This window comes from Pteropus vampyrus, unplaced genomic scaffold (genome assembly GCF_000151845.1).
Source record: "Pteropus vampyrus isolate Shadow unplaced genomic scaffold, Pvam_2.0 Scaffold122, whole genome shotgun sequence".
NCBI lineage: Eukaryota > Metazoa > Chordata > Mammalia > Chiroptera > Pteropodidae > Pteropus > Pteropus vampyrus.
Window position 1 is genome coordinate 289,939 of NW_011888903.1, and position 23,601 is coordinate 313,539.

The following is a 23,601-nucleotide window of genomic DNA, read 5'->3' on the forward strand; positions in this document are numbered from 1 at the left end:
TTACTTAATCCTGCAATTTTGCAGTCTATTAGGAAGCTCTTTATATGTTATGATAGGAGGCTCCTTACATGTTATGACTAAAGGACTGGAGGTGACAACTTGTAGTTAGGGGGCATGCCTTACCTGGTTTTTCACAATGCATAACATAGTGTCTTGTCTATTGTAAATGCACAATGAATTGATGTCGAATGAACAGAAATTCAATGTGTTTAAAAACTATTCTAACATTTTAGCTATTTGTTGATTCAATAGGAAGATGTTCATAATATACTTATTCTTTAAAAAAATATTGACTGAGCTTCCTCTTGGGACCAAGTTCTAGTTTGGACTAAGTATTAAATACATAGAACATAGACATGAGCCTCATCCTCATGGCAGTTACCATGAAGGCAAAATCATGGCCAATACCTTTAGATTCTTATATTATTTAATACAAGATGATCAGATGATTATTCTAATGATCATTTATAATCCCCCTTGTTTTCTTAGAGCCCCCACCCCCATTCCAAGCTGGTGAGGTTTTTTCAGAGAAAATAGAGCTAGACATAAATATGAGTTAGTAAGTAAAGATGCTTTGAAACAGTGACTCAGTTCATATGCACTTTGAGTGAAGATGCATCTGCTTGCTGCATTTCTAGTCCCAGATATATTATGGAGGTATGTGAAGTGTGTGGAGTCAGAGTCTGGCTTCCAGAGGATTGTGTGATTAGATATCTGTCATTCTTGAATTTTGTAGAGCATGTTATCCTTCTCAGAGCATTTTATGAACCTGAAATCACAAGATCATGCAAGGACCCTGGGGAGCACACAGGCAGCATTTTGAATGGCTGTATTTAACAACTTTGAAAACCAAAGTTAGAGTAATGATTTCTTTGAGGAACTTTATTTCCCTCTAGGTTACGTGTTACCCAAACACAGTTGCTATCTATAGCATTAATTAGCACAATGCTGGCACCTAGTAGGTATTTGGTACATATTCATTGACTTAAAGCTGCGGAGCACTTTGAAATGTGTTTTTGATTAGGGGTCTATCGATTACAAAAGTCTTGAAAGTTTAGAAGTTCCTTCATAATATTTTATTTTCATGCAATGACCACATGTCTTCATTTGTTAGGACTGCCTAACAAAGTGCTAAAGAGTATGTGGCTTAAACAGCAGAAATTTATTTCTCACAGTTCTGGAGGCTGGAAGTCTGAGATCAAGGTGTGGCCATGGTTGTTGTCTTCTGAGGCCCTTCCCCTTCTCTAACAGATGGCCATCTTTTTCCTGTGTCTTCACATGGCCTCCCTTCTCTGTGTGTCTGTGTCCTAATCTCCTCTTCTTATAAAGGCACCGGTCATATTGGATTAAGGCCCACCTATGTAATCTCATTTTAACTTTTGGGAAGCATTATAAACCCTATTTCCAAATACAGTCACAATCTGAGGTACTGGGTTTTAGGACCTCAGCAGAATTTGAAGGGGAAACAATGCAGCCCATAACGCATTTATTAGTCTGTCTGAATAAAAAAGAAGTTTAAAATCTTTAAAAATTAATACTTATACACTGCCTTGGCCAGGCCTAAATTTCCCTCATCCAGAACATTTTGCTGTGAGATTACCTGGGGAGTTATGACAACATGCCCTATTGCAGAGCAATTTAAGGTCCCCCAGTAGCTTTCACGCACAGCAGCCTCTGTGAATCTGCACCCTTCAGAGACTCCCCAGTTAGCCAAATATTATTTCATAAGAACCCTTGGTATAAACTGTCCAGTTAAATAACAACTATACCTCAAGAACACCATACAACAATTTCTACTTTGAGGCAATCTTGATTTTATATAACAAGAGAGTAAGTCACAGAGATTCTGAAGGACTTGAACAAAATCACATAAGTAGTTATGTAGCAAATTTAATCACCAACACACTTGAAGGGATAATATAAGGTAATAAAAACAATTATATAAAAATGTTTCTATGCTCATTTACCTATTGAATTAATCATCTGAGAGATTTATTATTATTGATAGTGTGAGGGCTCTAAAATATTGATAATCTTTAAGTTTGTGAAAAGCAGTACACACTTCTTCAAACCTTAAGCCTTTAGAAAACATTGCCATCCCCTCTACCCTCAAATCAACTAGCTGGCCCCTCATCCCTTTTGAAACGTGACTGTATGTTGTTTATTTTAGTCACCATAACAACCAATATTATACTAGCATCTAGTGTGCAACTGGCAAATGTTAGAATGGATGAGAGAATGATTAAGAGGTATGCAATGGATAGAACTTTGGACCATAAAAGCGATTTTGAATACAGATTGTGAGAGCTAGAGATCTATCAGTTACCAATAGTCAAAAGCTGGGTTATGAAGGCAGTGAACCTGATAAAGAGTGGGGCCCAGTAGATTGACAAAGACAGATGGTCATAGGTAAGCAGTAGAGGGGCTAGGAAAGTTATCATTGGACCATAGAATGTGCAGGTGGTCAGGAAGTGAGGCAGCCAGAAGAGTTAACTAGCCACTGATTGCATGAACTAATTAAGACAAGGGCTTGTGGTATTTGCTTTAATGGCTCTTGTTTGGATAGAACCTGGTGCTATGGTGTGGTTGGCCTGTTTCCAATGCAGAGACAGCACAAAGTTACTGCTGTGGCTGGAATGCCTATTGCAGGCACGGAAGGCAAAGGGAATCTGGGCATTTTCTAGATGATCTGGCAAAAAGATTCCTTTTTAAGGGACATTTCTAAATTCAGAGAGCTTGATGCCCACCAAGTGACTGAAGAGGAAACTGTTGGTAAAAGGAATCCCAGGTTTATGTATTCCTCTGTATATACACGTGTTGACTCCTTATCAAATACACATTGCACCTGCCGAGTGAAGAGGAAGGTACGCCTTCTGAAGGCCTTTGGGAGCCAGAGGGACTCTGCCGGCCTCAAGCTGGTGGGGATGAGGGGTGAATTTTTATATTTTATATTTATTTTTATATTTACATTATATTTTTAATGGTACATATTTACCATTTCTGTACTCTTCATTCCTTCTTGTGTTGCCAGTTAGTGTGATTTTCCTTTTCTTAAGAACTTTTCACAGTATTTATAGTTTGTTGATTGAAAGTCCAAGCATGTTTGGCTTCATTTTTGATGGCTAACTTCACTAGATATAGACTTTTTGATTGAAAAACTTTTACCTGTCTGCTTTAGCATGATGAATATGTCGTTCTAATATCTTCTGGCTTCCGTAGTTTTTAACTATGTCAGTCATAAATCTTGTCACTTTTCATTTCTATTTAATGTGTTATTTTTCTCTGGCTCCTTTAAATATCTCTTTATCTTAGACTTTCAGAAGTTCGACTATGATGTATTCCAGAGCAATTTCTCTTTGAGCTTATTATGCTTGGGGTTCATTGAGATTATTAAATCTATAGGATGGGTGAGAATTGACTGTAAAGGACATGAAGGACATTTTTGGTGGTGTAAATGTTCTAGGTCTTGTCATGGTGGCATCACAGATACATACATTTGCCAAAACGCATTGGATTTCTCACTAAATATTTATGCATTTCACTTTACTCAGACTAGTCAAGTGATTTAAATCTTTTATGTTAAAAAAGTATGACCAATGATATATGCATTTTCCTTAAATGAGTATGATGATTAAATCTTGGGATTTTTCTATTTACTATTTTGTTTCCGATGATACTTTTTAAATCTCTGCACTTACTTTTATCTTCTAAGTGATATAAATTCTGGTTAAAATAAAAAAATAATAGGTAATGTTATAAAAAAGAAAGATACTGGACAGAGGAGATGGAGAGTTGGGGGCCTGGGAGAATGAGGTGAAGAGTTAAAGAAGTACAAGTTAGTGATTGATAGTCACAGGAACGGGGAGCACGGCATAGGAAATGCAGTTAGCATTAATGTAATGGCTAGGCGGAAAACCAGAGGAGAGAAGGAGCAATTAGGATGATCATTTTATAAACTATTTAAATGTCTAACCAATGTATTGTATACTTGAAACTAATTTTTGAAAAAGATCATTTTTAGACTATTGGAGAAGGGTCTCCATACTAAGAATATACTTGAGTCAAATAACAGAAAAAACTGTTATCTTAAAGGGTGTGTGTGTATGACAGAGAGAGAGAGTGAGAGAGAGAGAGAGAGAGAGAGAGACAGAGACAGAGACAGAGACAGAGAGAGACAGAGAGAGACATAGAGACAGAGAGAGAGAATGGGATTAAGAAAGGAAGGAAAAGGGTGAATGAGCTGAGATGAAGGGAAGGAGAGATTTATGAACTTGGCTGCTCTATTTCATAGCAGATGTAGGTGTATAAATGCAAGGCCAATAGGCTAATACCAAGTAAATTTGTTGTCTTGAGGCATTTAACTCTGAGGAGACAAGTTCTGCCTATTTCCTTCCCTGCAATACACTAATGTCCTGCTTCCTTCAATCTTTTACCTGGTGAAGATAACGATTTTACATTGTGTCCCCTACATGGCTATGTTAATAGGTACAAATTAATATGTGACTTATTAGGTTCACTGTTACATTTCATTCATTTGTTCATTCACTTAACCAATATTTATTGTGTGCTCTCTGCTAAGTACTTTCTGTGCATCAGGAATACAGTGATAACTAAGAAAGACAAAAGGACCCTTCATCTGTGAAACTTACATTTGAGAGAGACAAGTGATAAAAAATAAATAAATAAAATAAAATAATTGCAAATAATGAAGTATACAGAACAGGATAATACGATAAGGAGCACCTGGGGGATTGTGTCTATTTTAGCTGGAATGACCAGGGAAGGTCTAAACATCTGTTCTGAGTGAGACCTGAGCAAAAAGAATAAGATAGGGGCACATACAGTCTAAAAAGAAATTTTATTGTCTTCTTGTCAGTTTCATAGATAAACAAAAAAATACCTTTGGACCAATGATGAAAAATTAATGAAAAGACTGTTTTTTAAAATGTGCTAAGCTCTTTCTGGAGAGAAAAGTTGAGGATAATAGATGCCTTTCATTGGAGATTCCCTTTGCAGATGAGTCATTCCCCTGTTACTTGTGAGCACAAACAGAGAGGACAGTGCTGGCTGAAGCTGCCCCGTCTGGCACTCACAGCCTGAAAAGGAAGCTCAGGGTTAGAGAGAATAAACATAGCAGGTCACAAGGCAGTTAGTCATAATAACCTGGTAAGTGTTCCCTATGGGAGAAAACAAGAAGATTACAGCATACAGAAACCCTTCTGATGAGCCGGCCAGGACAGAAAAACTATCCTGGCCAACTAGGCTGAGCATCTCACACCAGTGAAAAAGCAGATGTATAAAAAAACCTGATGAAGGTGGTGGCCAGCTGGAAGCACTGCTGTCAGGCACTAATCCACACCTGCCTTTGATGACCACCAATCTCAGGTGCGTGGTGACATCCCCAGCACTCCAGAGGTTCTACATCTCCATCAGTGTAAAGCTGAAGGTCATAACTTCTTTATGCAGCAGTTCATGCCTGACACTCAATAAATGGCGAACTAGACTTCTTGAAAATAGATTTGAAAGAAAAAAAAAAAAGACAAAGGCAAAGTTATATGAGAATGAAGCGTAGCAGGGTAAACATTTTTCAGAGTCAAATTCATTGTTTTCCTAAAGGAATTGAAGAATAATTGTGCAGGAGACATCTAAAGCTATTTGCTGGAAGAATGATCCATGGGGAATAAGCCTGCCTTAGAGGGGAATGAACTCAATAACCTAATTATTTTCTCCCATTCGTTACCATTTGTAGATCCCTTGGTGCAGAATTTGGCAAACTGGCCTAATAAAATAAGAGGACTTCTTGTTGGCTTGATATAAAATTTTCCTGCCAACATATATTGAGATCAGTACACAAGGACCACTTTTTCTCATTTATATGATTTTTATTTATTATTACATCCTTTCAGTAACCATTTAATGGGTCTCTTATGTGTGAAGCGCTGTGCTAGGTACTTGGGAGTATCTAGAGAGGTGTCATATTTGACTCTTACCTTCAAGAAGCTTATAGTCTGGTTGATGTTAGTAAATGCACAAATCAGTTATCTGGAGCAATATGATGGAATGGATTTTCCTCTGACAAAACTGCATTGTGTTGAATGCAGTGAGAGTTTGGGGAAACAAAATTTTAGAAGGATGCTTTTTCCTTTCTTGAACAATGAATTATTAATATAACTGAAGTTCTCAGAAATGAGACCCATTAACCTAAACATTTCTTTAAAAAATGTTTCCCTTCTGATTCTGAAAGCTTGATTAGGAGAGTAGATTTTTCTTGCATATTATTATTATTTTTTTGTATTTTCTCCCTTCCATATTTTCTCTAACTCAACTCCCTAGAACAATGATGCTGAAAGTAAATATATGGACATCAAACCATACTTTTCATATTTTGAATTGTCTAAAAATGACTAAGGTATTATTCCAAACAGCTACTCTCCATTTCAGATGAGTTGCTAAGTGGTCTCTCTGAGGGTAAACGTGGAGGGGGGCAACTCAGTCTGGGAAATTTGTGAAATTTCTGAACCGGAGGTTGAGTGGGGCAGGGTCTTCAGTCAGGACATTTCAGAGTCCTTTCTGGTAAACATCTAAGTTAGTTCTTCTCTCTTTTTGTTTCCCTCTGAAGTTTACAAGATTTCTACCCAAAGGGAACCATGGAGCAATACAGCTGACCCCCCCACTCCCCATGCTCAGGGGTGTCACTACTAACAACTCCTCCCCATGTGCCATATGCAGGGCCCTGGGGACTCACAGGGGTGTGGAGCAAGACCGTTCTTTAGGACAATGTCTGCAGTCAGCGGGTGCCTGCAGTGGGCAGGCCCACACTCACACTCTAATCTTCTCAAGCTATGGCAGAAAAACATAGAAACCATCGGTTGTTTAGGGTCAAAATTGCAGAAATCATAACATGGTTTTTGTTTGTTTGTTTGTTTGTTTTTGTTTTGCTTTGTTTGTTTTTGTTTTTTTAAAAAAGAAACAACACAAAATAGTGACTAACTCTCTTTCCTTAGTCATATAGTGTGTTTACTGAATTGGCAAAAAGCCCCAATTCAGAGGTTTCACTTTTACATGAAAACTTTCCTCAGTGATCTAGTAAATATCATACACATTCTTAAACCTCACTGCATCATTCAGCCTCCAAGCGCTGTCCCACCCTCCAGAAGGAAGGTCTGCAAGGACAAGGACAAGGCCGGTCACTGAGGTGGCTCTGCAGAGGACTGAGCAATTTTCTGTCCCCTGTGTTTGAATCTGTTTGCTTAAGCCTGACCTTGACCCCATGCAAAGGCATTACCCATTCAAGAGGAAGCCTCAGTGCTCACTGCACTTGGAAATGCCTTCCTCTCTTTAAGTGGGACTGGTTAATCCCTTGATCCTACTAAAGAAAATTCTTCGTATATTCATTGAATGTTTGTACTGGCATGTTTTCTGCTAAACCCACCCATGGAGAGCCATGAGAATGTACAAGGAAAGCCATTTAATTTGGAGTCCTTAAATTGAATTATCCAGTTTGACCTCCTTTTTATAGTTTGACTTTTCAGACTTGAGCAGGAAGTTTTAAGGGGACTTATACAAGATTCATGTGTATTAATGTCTACACCTGAATATTTTTCCCTCTAATAAAACATCATAATCAGACAACCACCTCATAATACTAAGAATTAGGCATATCTCTACTACTCAAGTTTTGATTTTTGGCCTGATTTCCTTTTAGAAATGATGAAATTAGAGAAAGCGAAAGTGTTTAAAGGGGAGGGGGTGGGAATCTTCTCCAGGGACCTGAGCCATGTGAATGCAAAAAGTGAGTACCAGTGTTTAGGATTTGGTGTGAAGGAGTCAGCACCCAGCTTTGTTTATTATCCATAATGGGGAGTGACCCCCAGGTATCATGGAATCAGTGGAATGCCTACCAGGAAATTTCTTGAATATCAAAGCACAGTCTTTTTTTTTTTCCCCCTATACTTATGAACATTTTGCTTTCAAGTGTGTTTTCTTCAGTTAGGGCAGGGGTCAATAAACTGCAGCCTGCAGGCCAAATCTGCCTCTATCCTCCGCTGTTTTTGTATGGCTCATGAGCTAATTTTTAAATGGTCAAAAAAATAAGAATTATTTCAAGACATATGAAAATTATATGAAATTCAAATTTCGACATCCATAAATAAGGTTTTACTGGAACATAGCCATTACATGTAGTAGTTGTGAAACAATTGTTTGTTTCATGAATAAATTAACAAATAAATGAATAGAAGACCATACATCAAATACTTCTTTCATTGTTTGTGTTGCTTTCCTGGAATTCCTAATGACGTATATCAAATTCTCTGTCTACCATCTATGTCTCCCAACTGCTGCTCCCAACTTCTCTGTTAGCTTGCGCTGAGTTCTGAGTGAACTCCTCAGTACTGTCGTCCAATTCACTATCTTTGTCTCTATCCAATCGAGAGTTTGGCCTATCTGTTGATCTGTTTTACTAATTAAATGACTATATTTTTAATTTCTAAGACAGATAGTTGCTTTGTTCAGTGCCATCTGTTTTATTTCATTTCTATTTTTAAAAAATAATTTCTTATTCACTTTTCAGGATTTGAGGATTTCATGCAACTTAGTTTTAAGTCATTTTTACTATGTTTCATAATTTTCATTTTACCTTTGGTAAATTCATGTCCCAATCATCTGTCCTAGCTTTGTTTCCTTATGTGTTTTTGAATTATAGTTTGTTTGCTCATATAGAAGCAGAAATTTTTCTTTGTCTCAGTCTCTTCCTCTCTCTTGTTCTCCCTTTAGCATTCTCTTTCTCCACACCCTTGTGTTTTTCTCTCTTTCTAATGCTTTTGCAGTTGTTCTCACTTGGACCCATGGGATCCCAGTGGAGAATTAAGTCATGTCCTAGTGGTTCAGAGACTTGTCCTTTGATGATGTTGGGGATTTGGGCTTGCTCCATGTGTCATATCTATGTTCTCTCTCCTGTCTAAGCACGCAGCTCACTGTAAGCCACAGATCAAAAAGTGGTCAGGGGCAGATTCTTTTCCAGCATCCTTGTGAAATCTGTGAAGCTTGGGTTTGTAACAAAACCCTTGTTTTAATCAGTGTTTCTAATGATGGCTTCTTTATTTACACTGAACATGTAATTCAGTGCTTACCAGAAAGCCAACTTTAATTTCCATTGCCTGCCTCAAGGCCAGCCTGCAAACAGTTTTGCATTTCTCTTCCATTTCTGACCGTTAGAGATATTTATCTTATGCTGGTGCCTGGTATGTATTTCTGGTGATCTGCTTTATATTTTATCTACTATTTCTATGTGTTTAGAGCAAAAGAGGTACCACAAAACAAGAACTATACCATCCCCTGGAATTCCTGGGCCCTGGTGTTTTTTGGAGTTGGAAGGCTCTGCTGCTTCATGCCCTCAAGCCTGCTTCTTGCCCCACAGATATTTAGCCATGAGGTACCTGCTAAGCTTGAGACCCTAGGCTAGAGGCAGCTCTTGCCTTCGGTAAGCTTATGCTCTATCTGAGTACAATAAATGTCTAGAACAAGATGACCTAGTGGCTCTGTGGGGTGCCATCCGATCTTCCTCCATGACCATGGCATTTATTTCCCTAGGTTCCTGGAGTTTTGACTCATGTCCACTCATAGCAAAAATTGTCTTTAAGTCTAGGAAGCTGCCTTGCCCAAGTATCACCCATCTCTGGGGACAGCTTACATCTAATTTCTGGTTAATGATGAGGTTGGGTGTAGTTGTCTAGAATTGAGTCAAGGCTTAGCCCCCTTGCCTCAATTCTACACACCTCTGAAGGGCCATTCTGGCTCCAAAGCTCCCCAAGGATCAACTGAAGGCTCTCCTACAAGTACAGATTCTCTCTTGATGCAGGTATGCCCCCATCACACCCTTATCACTGCTGTGACAGAGAGCTCTCCCAATAACTTCCTGCACACCAATCTCAGTCTCATAGTTTGTTTCCTGGTAACCCAATCTAGGACAGCAACTAATATTATAAAATATATATTCCCAAGTGCCAGATACAGACAGTATGTAATATATGAGTTATAAAAAGGTCCTTTTGGGTCAAAGTGGTAAGGAAAGATGTAGAAGAAATGAGATCGTGAATGGTAAGTTTTGAAAGAGGGGTGGAGTAGACACTTGTGAGGCTGGCAGCTTCACGTCCTCTTCTCCTGGCCCTTAGCTGTCATTTCCCTATATAGCCAGAGCAAAGATTTTCTTGCTGTCTCTATTTTTGTCTCTGATTATAGTGTCAGCTTCATTGTGGGGAATCTTTTAGAAGAGATTACAACACTTTAAAATTTATTAAATAAAGCCAGGGTAATAAATGATAGATCCAAATGGGAAGGAAAAGAGCGGGGAAAAAAACTTTTTTGGCTCCAATAATATGCCAAAAAAAATTAGACATAGAAAATTAAGCTTTTGCAAGGGAGGATTAAGAGGTGAAGGTGCAGTAGGGAAGTCCAAGTTTCACTTGGAGACACGCAGTGGGAGCTTTAAGTCCAATTTGTGAAGGCGGGAAGAAATCTAGGGGAAATGAGCTAGTCATTCATTCTTCCATTGGCTTTTGTGTTCCCAGCAGCCTCTCTGTGATTCATTCTTTTTACCAAAAGAGGGTTTTCAGGAGTGCTGGAATGATGACCTCAATGAATATGTACCTTTTCTTCATTTGTGTTAGTTTGATACCACTGAAATGCCCATTCTTGTAAATCAAAATGGTTAGTATTAGCAACTTCACATACTTAACCTAAAAGCTTGACTGCTTAGCTTATTTTGAAGTCCTAGCAGACTCTATTCAGTTCTATTTAACCTCATTATAAATTAAAAAGAAAACCCTCATTTTTATGTATCAAATTGCTTTTCATTTGTTCTGTCTGGACATAACATTGTGGGCAACACTTCAAATATAAATACTTGCTCTCCAAGGTATTTTTTTATCCAAAATGCCAGATATATTATCTACATGGTACTTCTAGGTTTTTATAATTAAGTTGTACATAAGTAATAAAGATATCTTGGGGGTAAGCTGAAGAAGACTTCACAATATATATAAAACTCTTCAAAATATCACTTTATGCTGAATTTGAATTTGATTCATTAACTTATCTTTAAGCCAATATCAATGAAACTTTTTGCTGTTATATTTTTACCAAAAAGATAATTACCACAAGGCTCAGAGCTCTCCTTCAAGAATTGCTGGAATTTTAGACAGGGTTACTTCTTAAGTGGAAAATTTCCAAATTAGCTTACAAATATTAATACAATCGTGAGAACCAGGATCTTCCACATTTGCATGTCACATTTAAAATCACTTGAAAGCTAGAAAATCGGAAACATTGGCTAAAGCAATAACCTTTGATTTACTTTTGAAAGTATAATAAATGAGGAGTTAGATTTATACCTATGTTTAAAACCCAGTTCTTGAATGCAGTCTATGAAGCAACGATAGTTTTTTCAAGCTCTATTTGAATAAATATATTACAAAAAAAAATTGAAAAATAAAACCCAAGTTAAATTTATTGAAAAAAACTACTTCCTCTCCTTGTTATTTATTCCTTCCATTTATATCAAATTTCTTCTGCTTTGGCATTGTGATAATCATTGGAAAATACTATATAGACAGTTTGGTACCATGTCATTCTGGCCATAAATTGCCTATTTTGTGAATTTGCTATCTGGGTTACTTTTGCAAATCATCTCAAATTAGCACTTATATATTTGATCCTTTTTAATATATCCCCCATTTTCTTACATTTCTAATTATGAGTGATTGTTTTATCAGGTGATATATCTTCAGATAATTCATATTTCTTGTATAAATAAAAGTGAGTACTCAAAACACATAGGCAACATTGTACCCTCAATTATTTCTGTATACATGACATATTTTCCAAACCCAAAAAAACTCAGATTATTTCTTGAAATGTCATGAATTAATTGAAACATAGCTGTAATTAGGAGTGTGTGTGTGTGTGTGTGTGTGTGTGTGTGTGTGTGTGTGTGTGTGTGAAAACAAGCATCTTTCCATTCATTTCTCTTCTGTTGCTTTTCTTCAGGACTAAAGTTCCAAATTTTCCTTTGGTACCATTTCCCTTCAGCCTAGAGAACATACTTCAGCATTTCTCTTAGAGCAAATCTCCTGCTTTCAAATACTCTTAGTTTTCATTCAACTGAGAATGTCATTTTTGCCTTCATTCCTGAAGGACATGTTCACAGGTTATAGAATTCTGGACTTATAGTTATTTTCTTTCATAACTTTACAGATGATTTTCCACTGTATTCTGGTCTTCACTGTGACGAAAATATGTGGGCATACATATTTTTTCTTGCTGTTTTCAGGATTTTTTCTTTACCTTTAGATTCCTTTGGTTATTATGTGTTTGTTAAACTTATTGAATGTGTGAATAATATCTTTGCCAAAGTTGGTGAATTTTTAGCTATTAAACTTTTTTTTTGCACCAGCCTATCTCTCTTTTGATAACTCTGGTGATAATTGATAGATCTTTTAATCTTTACGTCTCTGAGGACTTTTTCCCCCAGTCTTTTGTTCTTTGTTATTCATACATGATTTCTATTTGTCTCTTCAAATTTACTGACTCATTCATTTATTATCTCTATTCTACGACTGAGCCCATCAAATGAATTTTAAATTTCAGATATTGTATTTTTTCAATTCTAAAATTTTATATTTATTCATTTATTGTAATTTCTCCACTGACAACTTTGATCTTTTCATTCATTTCAAGATCGTTTACCTTTATCTCAGGGAAGGTGGTTATAATGGAAGTTTTGAAATCATTTTCTAGTCATTCCAACATCTAGGTAATTTCATCTAGGTAGTTTTATCTTGAGAATCAGTCATATTTTCCTGGTCTTTGTATGTCAAGTAATTTGGGATTGTATCTTTCTTCTTGTTGATATGCAGGCATTCTTTATTCTAAACATTAATTTCTTGTACATTTTGAATATCCCAACTAATCACCTGTTTGTGAATTTTATAGTGTCATTTGTTGAATCTTAAGTTGTATTGAGGTCAAATTCGTCATTTATTTTGCCTTATAGTTTATGTTTTGGGGTCTTGTTTTAGAAGGTAATCATTACAGCAAAGGTACAAAGTTATTATCTCATATTTCATTTGCTAAATAGTTTATTCTTTCCTTTTGACTTCTGGAGTCAGCTTTGCCATTTATCAAGTTTATATGAATAAATTGTTCTTTTCTAAACTTTTCTGAGATTTTTTCCCTCTATGTAAGGAATCTTGGTTACTATTTGTTTGTTTTGTTTTAACTTATGGGTTTATAGCAAAGCTCATCCACTTTTGGTCTCATGTCTCAGAATTTCAAAATCGACCTAGCAATTCATAGAGTTTTATTTTTCCAAGTATATATTTAAAATAAGTTTGTTGAATTCCTAAAAAAAATCTTTTCATATGTATTTTCAAATGTGTTTATTGAAGGCCTGAAAGTTTCTACTGGCATTATATTTAAAATTATGTTGAATTTGTAGACTAGATTTAGAGGAAAAAAAATGACATTTTTATTATATTAAGTCATCTCATTCGGAAATGTGGCAAATCTCTTTATTTATTCAGGTCTTCTTATTTGTTTTACTATGTTTACAATTTTGTCCTTAGAGGTCTTATGCATTCTTTGTTAAGGTTAATTCTTAGATATTTTTATTAGTCAGGGTTCAACCTGTAGGAATTTGGCTTATACTATTGATTATGTCAGCTGGCTAAAGAAGTTCAAAATATATAAGGTAGGCTGCTATCAGGAAGGAAGGATCATCGCTGGGCAAGCTGAAATGCATGGACACAGGTTGAAGCTATTATCCACATGTGACAGAATTTCTTCCCAAACCCTCTCCCCTCTCTCTTCAGCTTGGTTTTCAGGCCTTCCAACTGATTGAATCAGGCCTGCCCAGTTTTTGAAGAATAATATCTTTACTTAAAGTCAATTGATTATGGATTTCTATCACATCTGTAAACTTACAGCAACATTTAGATTAGTGTTTTATTAAATAACTGGGGATATAGACTAGCCAACTGACACATTGACAAAATCATTACAATATAGTTTTGGTTGCTACTTTAAGTCGTATCTTGTTTTTTACTAGATTACTGTTCATGTAGAGGAGATATATTGATTTCTGTAAGATAATATTTTGTCTGAATCATTTTCTTCTATTTGTTCTAATTTAGTCTGTGGATTCAGTTGACATTTTATATTGATGATAATATTATCTGCAAATAATTCTGTTTGATCATATTGTCTGCAAATAATTCCAGTTATTACAACTTTTCATTTTTTTTTCTTATCTTATGACATGTGCCAGTACACCCACTGGTATGTTAAGTGGCAAGGATATCAAGTACCCTTGATCATTCTCTGACATTAAAGGGCTATGTCTAAAATTCTACCATACACAGCTGTTTGCTTTAGTTATGGTATAAATTCTTTATCATATTAAGAGTATTTCCTTCTATTCTCAGTTTTCTGAGTGTTATTTTCTTTTAGAGTGAATAGATTTTGAACTTTATAAAGTACTTCTTCTGTATCAATTGGGATAATCACGATTCAGCCTTCTAGTGTGTGACTTACACTTACAGATTTGTTAATATTAAGTCACTCTTGTTTTTCTGCAATAAATCACAGCTTATTATGATGTATTATATTTTTCGTATGCTATTTCAGTTGGTTAGCAAATATCTTTTAAAATAATTTTTGTCTATGTTTATATGTAAAATGGGTTTATAATTTCCTTTCTTTTTCTTTCCTAGACTTACTTAATTTTGAAATTAAAGTTACTCAACCTTATAAAATATTTTAGAAAACTTCTTTTTTTATTTTCTGGAACTACTTTTATTAGATAGGGATTATCTGTTCTTACAAAGTTGGTAGAACGCCCTTATAAAATGTTCTGGGCCAGGGGATATTTGTGGTTTCCTTTCATGGTAACATATGATAAATAGGAGAGCATCTTTCTTTTACATTGATTTTTTAATCAATGTTAATTGTATAATTTTACAAAGAGAATAAGATGGCTTTTAGCTTTGGATGAACAATTAAAAGATTGTTAAGATTTAATTAAATTTAATTGTTACACTTCATGTACTTTTGAGTCAGTCTGTGTCACAGATGATATAGAAACGTGTTCTGTGTGGAACTGTGCAAAGGTCAGAATGAAGTTCTCTCACAATCTCTGTGCTTTTATCCCCTAGGACACACGGGACGGTTATTAAAGTCTCTGTGCTTCACCAGTCTTTCCTTCCTGTTGCTGCACATCATTTTTCATATCACATTGGCTAGTCTTGAAGCTCAACAGCGTATTGCACCTGGTTACAACTGTAAGTGTTAATGTTTTTCATATTATGCATGTGCACAATAAAGCTATGCGTCATAATGTTAATAGAAATCTATACAATTATTGATTACATTATAAAATTCATGGCAATTTTTGGTCATTTGACAATTCAATATATAACACATATAAAGAAACTTTACTATGGACAGTTGGATAATGCGAGCAACTTAATTAATGAATATTCAATGCGTATTAGATATCAGGCCCCTATCTGTATGTAGAACATTATCATTGAGAATAATCTAAAAAAAAAAAAAAAAAACTAGATTTACATACAATCCCTGGAGCTTATACTCCAGCTAAAGAGACAAGACATATACAATTTCTAACGTGACAAATAAGAATATAAAAGTTGAATACTATTATATAACCATGACCTAAAGTGTATCCTAAAGCATAATGTAAGGTTTCATATGTCTTTGTGGGAAATGGAAATGACACATATAGTTTCTTTTTCAAACAGGGAGTTCTTTGTTTCTATTCAAAGAAAAATAATGTCTTATATACATTATATGTTGAAGTTATAATCATAAAAATTCAATACATATATGTTTTATCTAGGTAGTTTCATCTTTCCAAATTTAATCTGCCATCAGATAAATTCTACTTCAGCTTTTGTAGTATGTGTGATTGTCATTTGAAAAAACAGAAGCATTTCAAGTATATGGAATACAATTCACATGTTTTAATTAAATCTTAAGAAACCCTGTGATATAAAATAGGCTATAATAACAGTTCAAAATTGTCCATTTTTCTCTGAAAAACCCATTTGTGCATTTGAAATTTCCTAATGTTTCAAAAGTGTACGCACAAGCAGTTTGAAGTAAACCTACACTTCTCTGTAAAATAAAAAGGGGTTCAAAATTTTTTATGGATCAAAGAGTATTAACATAAGTATAGTGAGAGATTCTTTAGTATAACCATATTCATAAATTATTCACTCTCTCTTACTGGGTAACTTTAGAGAGCTAAACTTTACAGAACTAATGTTAGTATTCATTTTGGTCATTTTATTAAGTTCAGAGTTCCTTGGATAGTAATGCCTATCAAAATAATTTTCGATTTAAGATTTATTGTTTTTTAAATTGAGATATAATTCATATACCATAAATTATCCCATTTAAGGAATTTAATTCAGCGGTTTTTAGGTTATACAATCATCACCACTATCTAATTCCAGAACATTTCATCATTCCAAAAAGAGACCCTATGCCCATGAGCACATGCATTATTCCCCATTCCCTCTCTGCTCATCCCAAGGCAATCACTAATTTACTTCCTGCCTCTATTAGATTTACATATTCTGGATATTCATCTAAATAGAATTATACAATATGTGACCTTTTTTTGTCTGGCTTCCTTCACTTAGCATAATGTTTCAAGTTTCATCTATGTTAGTACTTCATTCCTTTTCAAGGCTGAATCATATTTCATTATTAAGATTTAGCTATGATGTTTGGTAGAAGTCACTTTATTCTTAAAAACTTGACAAACTACAGCATTTATTTAAATAATGGAACTTATGTTGTAATGATGAAGAGTATTTATTACATTTGGCCAGGTTCAAATTTTTTGGACTTAGTAAAAGTGATTTCAGGATTATTTTGTAGTGCTTCTCAATCAAAAATCTTTTGGCTATTTCTTAATAAGACATTCCCAGGATCAACCCCCAGGAAGGGTTTTTGAACCATAAGTGATGTCTGAATGAAAGGCTATTTCATGAATAATGAGTTCTTCATCACTGAGAGTATTTAATCACAGATATATTATAATTCATCAGATTTTTAAAAATTGAGTTTATCAATGTATATCTTGCCCATTTGTAAAAATAATTTTTGATACTGAGTGATATTGTAGAAAGGACTATACTGGAGGGTATCTAGATAGGCAGTGAAATTCATCCTAGTCTAGGTATTTCCATTTTTATTCAAAATGATGATTTTCCATGACTCTACAAAGGCCAAAAAAATATGTAATATGGAATGTTAAAACAATATTCCATTTCAGATTTGTAAATGTATTTACTCTATGTATAGTCTCCACTATAAGGTATAGATGGAGACAGACAGATCGACAGAAAGACATACAAACTTCAGATAACCACCCGCCACCCCCAAACACATGTGTAAGTTTGTTCTGCTTTGTATCTTCCTTCTCAGGCAAGGATCCAAATTACCTAGATACTATAGATGGGTCTTACATTATGACCATGAAGAGGTCTGTATTTCTCAGTAGTAAAGAAGAGGCCGTCTCAGGCTTGACATTCCTTTTCCTAAGTACTCCTTGCAACCTAATCTTGGGGAGGTAGATTTGCCTCTCCCGAGGGCTTCTAGATACCAAGATTATTCCACATCTCTCACAGAGATATTTTGATTCATGCACAATTGTCCTCTACTTTTACTCCTCACTGCAGTTTAACTCGAACATGTCCGAATCTAATGTATTGTCCTTTTCTTTTTTGACATCCCTGTATAAAAGCTCTTCTGTTCCACAAAGAGCCAATCTAATAAAATCACAGTAGTAAACTTTTTCTACCAAGTTGAATTCTAATTTGAAGTTTATTTTTACAAAAGTTAACATTACAATGTGAAATTCTGGTATTTTTGAGGAAGTAACTGACAGAGAGGGGATGTGCTAATGATTGAGTTAAAAAAGGAATTTGAGCTCTTTACTTCCAGCCATAAGGCACCTTGAAAGTGAGTTTACAGAAGTCATAAACTTCTGAAAAGTGAGTGATGCATACAACAACATTGGCTCATTGGGTGTTACAGATTTTTTTGGTTTAATTTCATGTGCAGCATTTAGAAGTAATACATTCTTGAAAAGGGATAAAAGAGAAGTGCAAACAAACTTCAGAGCTTTGAAAACTAGTTTAGTCCAAGATTGACACAGACCAGGTTTTCAGCCTAGAGCATTTTTTAATGATCAAGTTATATAAAATCCTGAAAATACTGTTAGAGTGGGTAATGGAAACAGTGACTTTTAATTTAGAGTTGACTTCATCTCACTAATGTTATTGTTTCTCGAGCATTTGGAGTCTCGATTACACCATTAGAGTTGTAAACAGAAACTCAGCTATTTTGATATCCCATATTGGAAGTTCAGCCTCTTTTGGCATCTGTTGATATAAAGTAGCAAATTTTCAAATAAAAAGACAAAAAATGTCTTGGCCAGCAATGCTGTGCATTTTGAATGCTTTCTCTATGTTTTAAACATTGGTAAATTAAAATGAAGTAACCCAGGCAGGTCAGGTTTCTCAATCATATTTAAGTGGTATTCAAATTCAAGATCACCAAGTGCTCGTTTATATGTGTTTCATTTTGCTCTCCTCGCTACTCCTCTCCCCATTTAAAACTCACACACCCTCATCCTTATTACGGCAAAAAAAAAAAAAAAAAAAAAATCTCAGTATCCCTCAGGAATCTAAGACACATGTTTGAGGGACAACAGTAGCATTTATAAATATCGAGTCATTGAAAGTTCTTGTTCCCCCAGAGCCCTGTGAATATTAACTGGCAGTAGTAAAGATTTTTTCAAACCAGCCTATTTAGTTTTTGACTAGCTGGCAGGTTTGTTAAAGGTGCCATTGTGCAGAACTGAAACTTACACCTCCCCCTCTTTCTCTCTCTCTTTTTTTAATTTCCAAAACGGTGCTCTTATAGGTAAGTGAGGAAATCGATGGGGCTGGGGGAACCTCTGTAAATTTTCCTCAAACATGTGTTGTGCCGCTTACTAAAATATTTTCATTCCATCAAAACTACACTATTTAAATAAATGTAGACCCGGTTTCAATTATGTCATTACAGATTCCATAGAAGTAGTTTGTTTGATTCATTGGTGGATGTGTGGCAATGTGAGTGAAATTTCAAGGCCAGTCTGGATTCTTGTGCTGTGCCAAAGCATTGATTGAAAGAAACTTCTGAGTACAAAACTATAAAGGAAAAATTTGTGGTGATAATAGCTACTATTTGTAGAGCACCTACTAACTGCAGGGCCCCAGGGATCATTATATTCCTTTTCCAATTAATGACTACTTTTTTCAAGTTACAAATTGGCTCCAATATTTTTTAAGTGGAGAACTCCATATACATGATCCCTTTCCATTTTTTAAACAAGACTTTAGAGTAGTTAGGGCTGTGCAGATGGACAGCTGTGCACTACTGCCCACAGGCCTGAGGAAGTGAGTGGGAGCTGCGAGCTGGCCTAGACATTGATCACCAGGCTGGACACCCTCTTCCGGGCTAGATCCAGCTGGAGACAGGGGATTCATTTTATTCCTACGAAGAGGCCAAGACTTGCTCCTGCAGTGCTGTGCCTTTTTATAATCTTTCTTTGCCAGGGAGGCACCTTTGTTTTGTATAGATGCAGTGCCCAGTCTTCATGTTACATTGAGGAATAGATGAAGGTGATGATGGATAAGGGTAGCATTGAGGACAGTGATGAGGAAACAGGCTTTGAGAGAGCAAATGAGCTGCCTGAAGCCCCCACATTTTTGAGCTGGGATCTGAGCACTGACTTTCCACTCTTTTCTCCTCTGTGTGGAACTTATTTAGGATTGTTAATTCCATTATACCTCCTAGGATTTTGTATTAGTATAGTTCCATAGGACTTAAATAGGATTTTCTGGTATTTAGTCCATGATTTTCTCTTGTTTGGATATTTTTGTCTTTATGATAAGTTGAATATTTCTTTTATTTATTTGCAGCATTCATAGTTAGATTAGTTTCCCTCTGAGGGTCACACCTGTCAGATCTGCTTTCTTTCCCTTATGGGGAGGAGCGTCTAGAATTCCAATTTTTCTCATTCTAAGAGCACAGGGAACTCAGCCCAGAAGCCTCTTGACCAAGAGGAGGTTATAGGCATAAATAGTACTTAATCCTGGTGCTTTCCTATCTTCAAAACATATGAAGCTCTCAATGCTAAGTCCCTGTGACAAGAAGACTAAGGGTGGTTCAGCACCCCATCTCAGTAATTGTGAGGTAGATGCAAGGAGTGAGTCACTCTGGTAGATGCTCTGCTTTCAAGTGGCAGTGGTTTATCTCTTAGCACATGTAGACAGAAATTTATCCCATGCTTTGCTCATCATTAATCATGTTAATTGGAAATGGACCCCGAGATTTGCAGTCACCTGGTGGGTCCATCCTTATAAAAATAATTACATAAACTAAGGGCATTCATTTTTATTTTTCATATTTGACACAGTACTGTGGAGGAAAGAGTTAATATTTATGAAATGAGAGATAAAATCTATAAAAGGAAACTAGCCCCATGCTTGTTTAAGAGTTGTTTTTTGAAATCACTTTCTACTGCCTGCTTTTTTATGAAAGCTGGCTTTGAGGCTCTGCAAGGTGGCATCTGGGAGACTCTTGATTCTTCTCATCTCTGTTCTTCTCCTCTCCCTTGCTAGCTTCCTGAAAGCAGACATTGCCCCTCAATACAACAATTTAAAAACAAATGAACCAAAAAAAAAAAAAAAACCCCCACAGCGTCCTGGACCAATTTGTAATTCTTCTAGCCATCTGTTCAAGGATGAGGACACCAGTCTAATTTTTCTTTAATTACAACAGTCTAAAAGCATCCAGATCATATATACACCTTTTGATTAAAAAAAGGCAGGAAGATTGAGGAAACATGGTGGAATGAGAGACATCCTCAGATCTCTTCCCCTGAAACAACAATAAGCTGAACATCTAAAACTCAACAGAAAACACTCAAACTGCACACTAGCACATCTGAGCGTGGAATCTGCACATAAGAGCTACAACAGGTCAGAACCCCAGGTGTCAGGTGGTAGACTAGGAGAAATAAAGAAGCTGCTCCTTGTAGGAGGAGGGGGAGGGTGTGGCAACCTCCCTGATCAGCCTGAATGTCTAGCAGCTGGCAGCAGGGCCCAGTCATCAGGGCAGAAAGTAGAGAAGCGGGACAGGACCACAGAGAAACAACAGTTGATTTTTACCAGCCCCGGCTGCAAAACCGAGGCAGAACTGCAGCCCCCAACTCCCAACCCAGAGGGCCCCTCCTCCCATACTCTCTGAGACTCATCACTGCGGAGCCCAAGGAGAATCTGAGCAAACGCTATCGAAACTGTTGCTAACACTGACAGGGACTGAAACCGAGAGTAGCAAGTGTGATTAAATATCTACCAGAAAACAAACAAACAAAAAGACTTTTAGGCTTTATATAAACAGGGATCCAAGAGACTTAGACGCCACCTACTGGAAACCAAAAGAAAAGTGCCTTCTTTGCAGCAGGCTAGAAAGATTTATATAATAAATCTTTCTGGAAAAACAACGGAATACACTTCCATTAACGCCCAGGCAGAGAATTAGTCCATTAAACACCATGAACAACCAAGGTGACAAGTCATCTCAGAAAAAAAGAGAAAAATCTCCAGAAAATAAGCTTACAGACATAGAAATATGCAACTTAAATGACAGAGAATTCAAGATGGTACTTCTGAAAAAACTCAATGAAATCCAAAACAACTCAAATCAACAATTTCAGGAATTGAAAAAAACAACTAGATGAGCAGAGCAAGGCGATCGAAACCCTCAAAAGGAACCAAATAGAACTTCTGGAGATGAAGAACACACTGCAAGAGTTGAAAAATGGAATAGCAAGCTTGGAAAATAGGGTTGACCAAATGGAGGAAAGGATCAGTGATACCAAAGACAGAAATCTAGAAATAAATCAGAAGGGAGAAGAGAGAAATCCTACTTCTAATTCTTTTAAAGCAGATGTGTCCCCATCTTTTTTTGCAATTTTGATTCTACCTATGTGTAGAGCCACTTCCTTTATCATATGTCCCATTAATCTCATTCTTAAATGAAGTAAAATGTTTATAGTTCCTGACACAGATCAAGCACTCCAGTGGGTCTCCTTCACTCTCGCTCTGCCTCACCATAGCTCACACCAGCTTCTTGTTTGTTTGTTGTTGTTTTTTCTATAACATATTTTTGTCTCTAAGTTTTGCTCTAAATCAGTAATGATAATAGCTTCAGTGCATCATTTCCCAATATGGGCCAGGTATAGTGTATTTATACTGTCTCAATTCCACATCATAGTTGTGGATAAAATGAGCAGCCACAGAAGAGTTAAGTTCTGATTAGATAAAAAGGCGAGAAATGTGACAATAGCTTGCAACATCACCAAGAAGGGTGCTGGCTTCCTGTGGTTGGTGTGTACAGGTCAGTGGACTCATCTAGGAGGGAAAGAAGAGGTACAGAGAATGTGGGAAGACGACCGCACCAGCATGATTCCTCTCTGTTCCATGGTTGTCGTCTTTGCTTCCCACTCCTAAATCCTACAATCTTCCTATTTTCTGCCCATATTTTGCTCTTGTTATTCCTCTGGGAGAATGTTCTTACCCACACCACCCATCTCTTCTTCCTTCACTGGACTCATCCTTGAGTGCTGACCATCCTCCCTCACCCCCCACAAGGAGGTTTGAGTGGACTAGTCCAGTGACTTTTGGCTCTCCAAATACTCTAAGCATTGGTCATCAAACTTTTCACGCTGAGTTATAATCATCGATTTTATATATTTCTCATTAGAATAGTCAGATCAAGGGTAGGGACTATCATGTTTTATTTAGTTTTGTAACCTGAGGACCTAAACCATAGTGGCCCATGTGTAGTATACTGCCCAAAAATTGTTTGAAGAATGAACAAATGAATTAATAGCAGCAAAAAAAAAAAAAAAATGCAACAAAGGTGAAATTGGATGACTCTTGTTTTGTGACCAATTTTCAGTGGACTCCTCACCATCTAGCTCTATGGCTGAGCCATCAATGAGAACAATACAGTGTACTAACGTCTTCTCTCTGCCCTTCAGGTACCTACTGAAAATTTTACTCTGATAATTGTTACTGTTTCCCTTTTCAGTTCATATGGAAATGTGAGAATGACACTTTCACTTGAGGGTTTTTATTTCTCTTTAAAAATTATATATCAAATAAAGAAACTTGGTATTGATTTCCTTTGCTAAAGGAAACTCAGATTTCCATTTGAATTTGGGGAAATTAGGAGTGAAAATATAAAAGACAAAGCTGGAAGTAGCAAAGAAGGAAGAGGAGAAAGGGTATTGTGAGAGGAGGGTGTGCTTTGGCTAGTTTTCCCCATTAATAATTATGGAAGGGAAGAAAATCCTACAAATGAAAAATAGTCATGCCATTCTTCTCCAGCTTATCTGCTCCCCACATCATGCACACCAATCCTTGCTGTAAGATAAATCAGAGTGCAGGAAATTTA

The 23,601-nt window shown here is 36.2% G+C and overlaps 1 protein-coding gene across 1 annotated transcript in view; it reads left to right on the plus strand.

The window, feature by feature from the left end:
* The window catches only part of PIEZO2 (piezo type mechanosensitive ion channel component 2), a 383,378-nt gene that overhangs the window by 121,098 nt on the left and 238,679 nt on the right, over positions 1-23,601 (plus strand). The window contains exon 3 of the mRNA XM_023534183.1: positions 15,210-15,335. Within this exon, the coding sequence (XP_023389951.1) occupies positions 15,210-15,335 (126 nt within the window). The remainder of the gene's footprint in view (positions 1-15,209; positions 15,336-23,601) is intronic.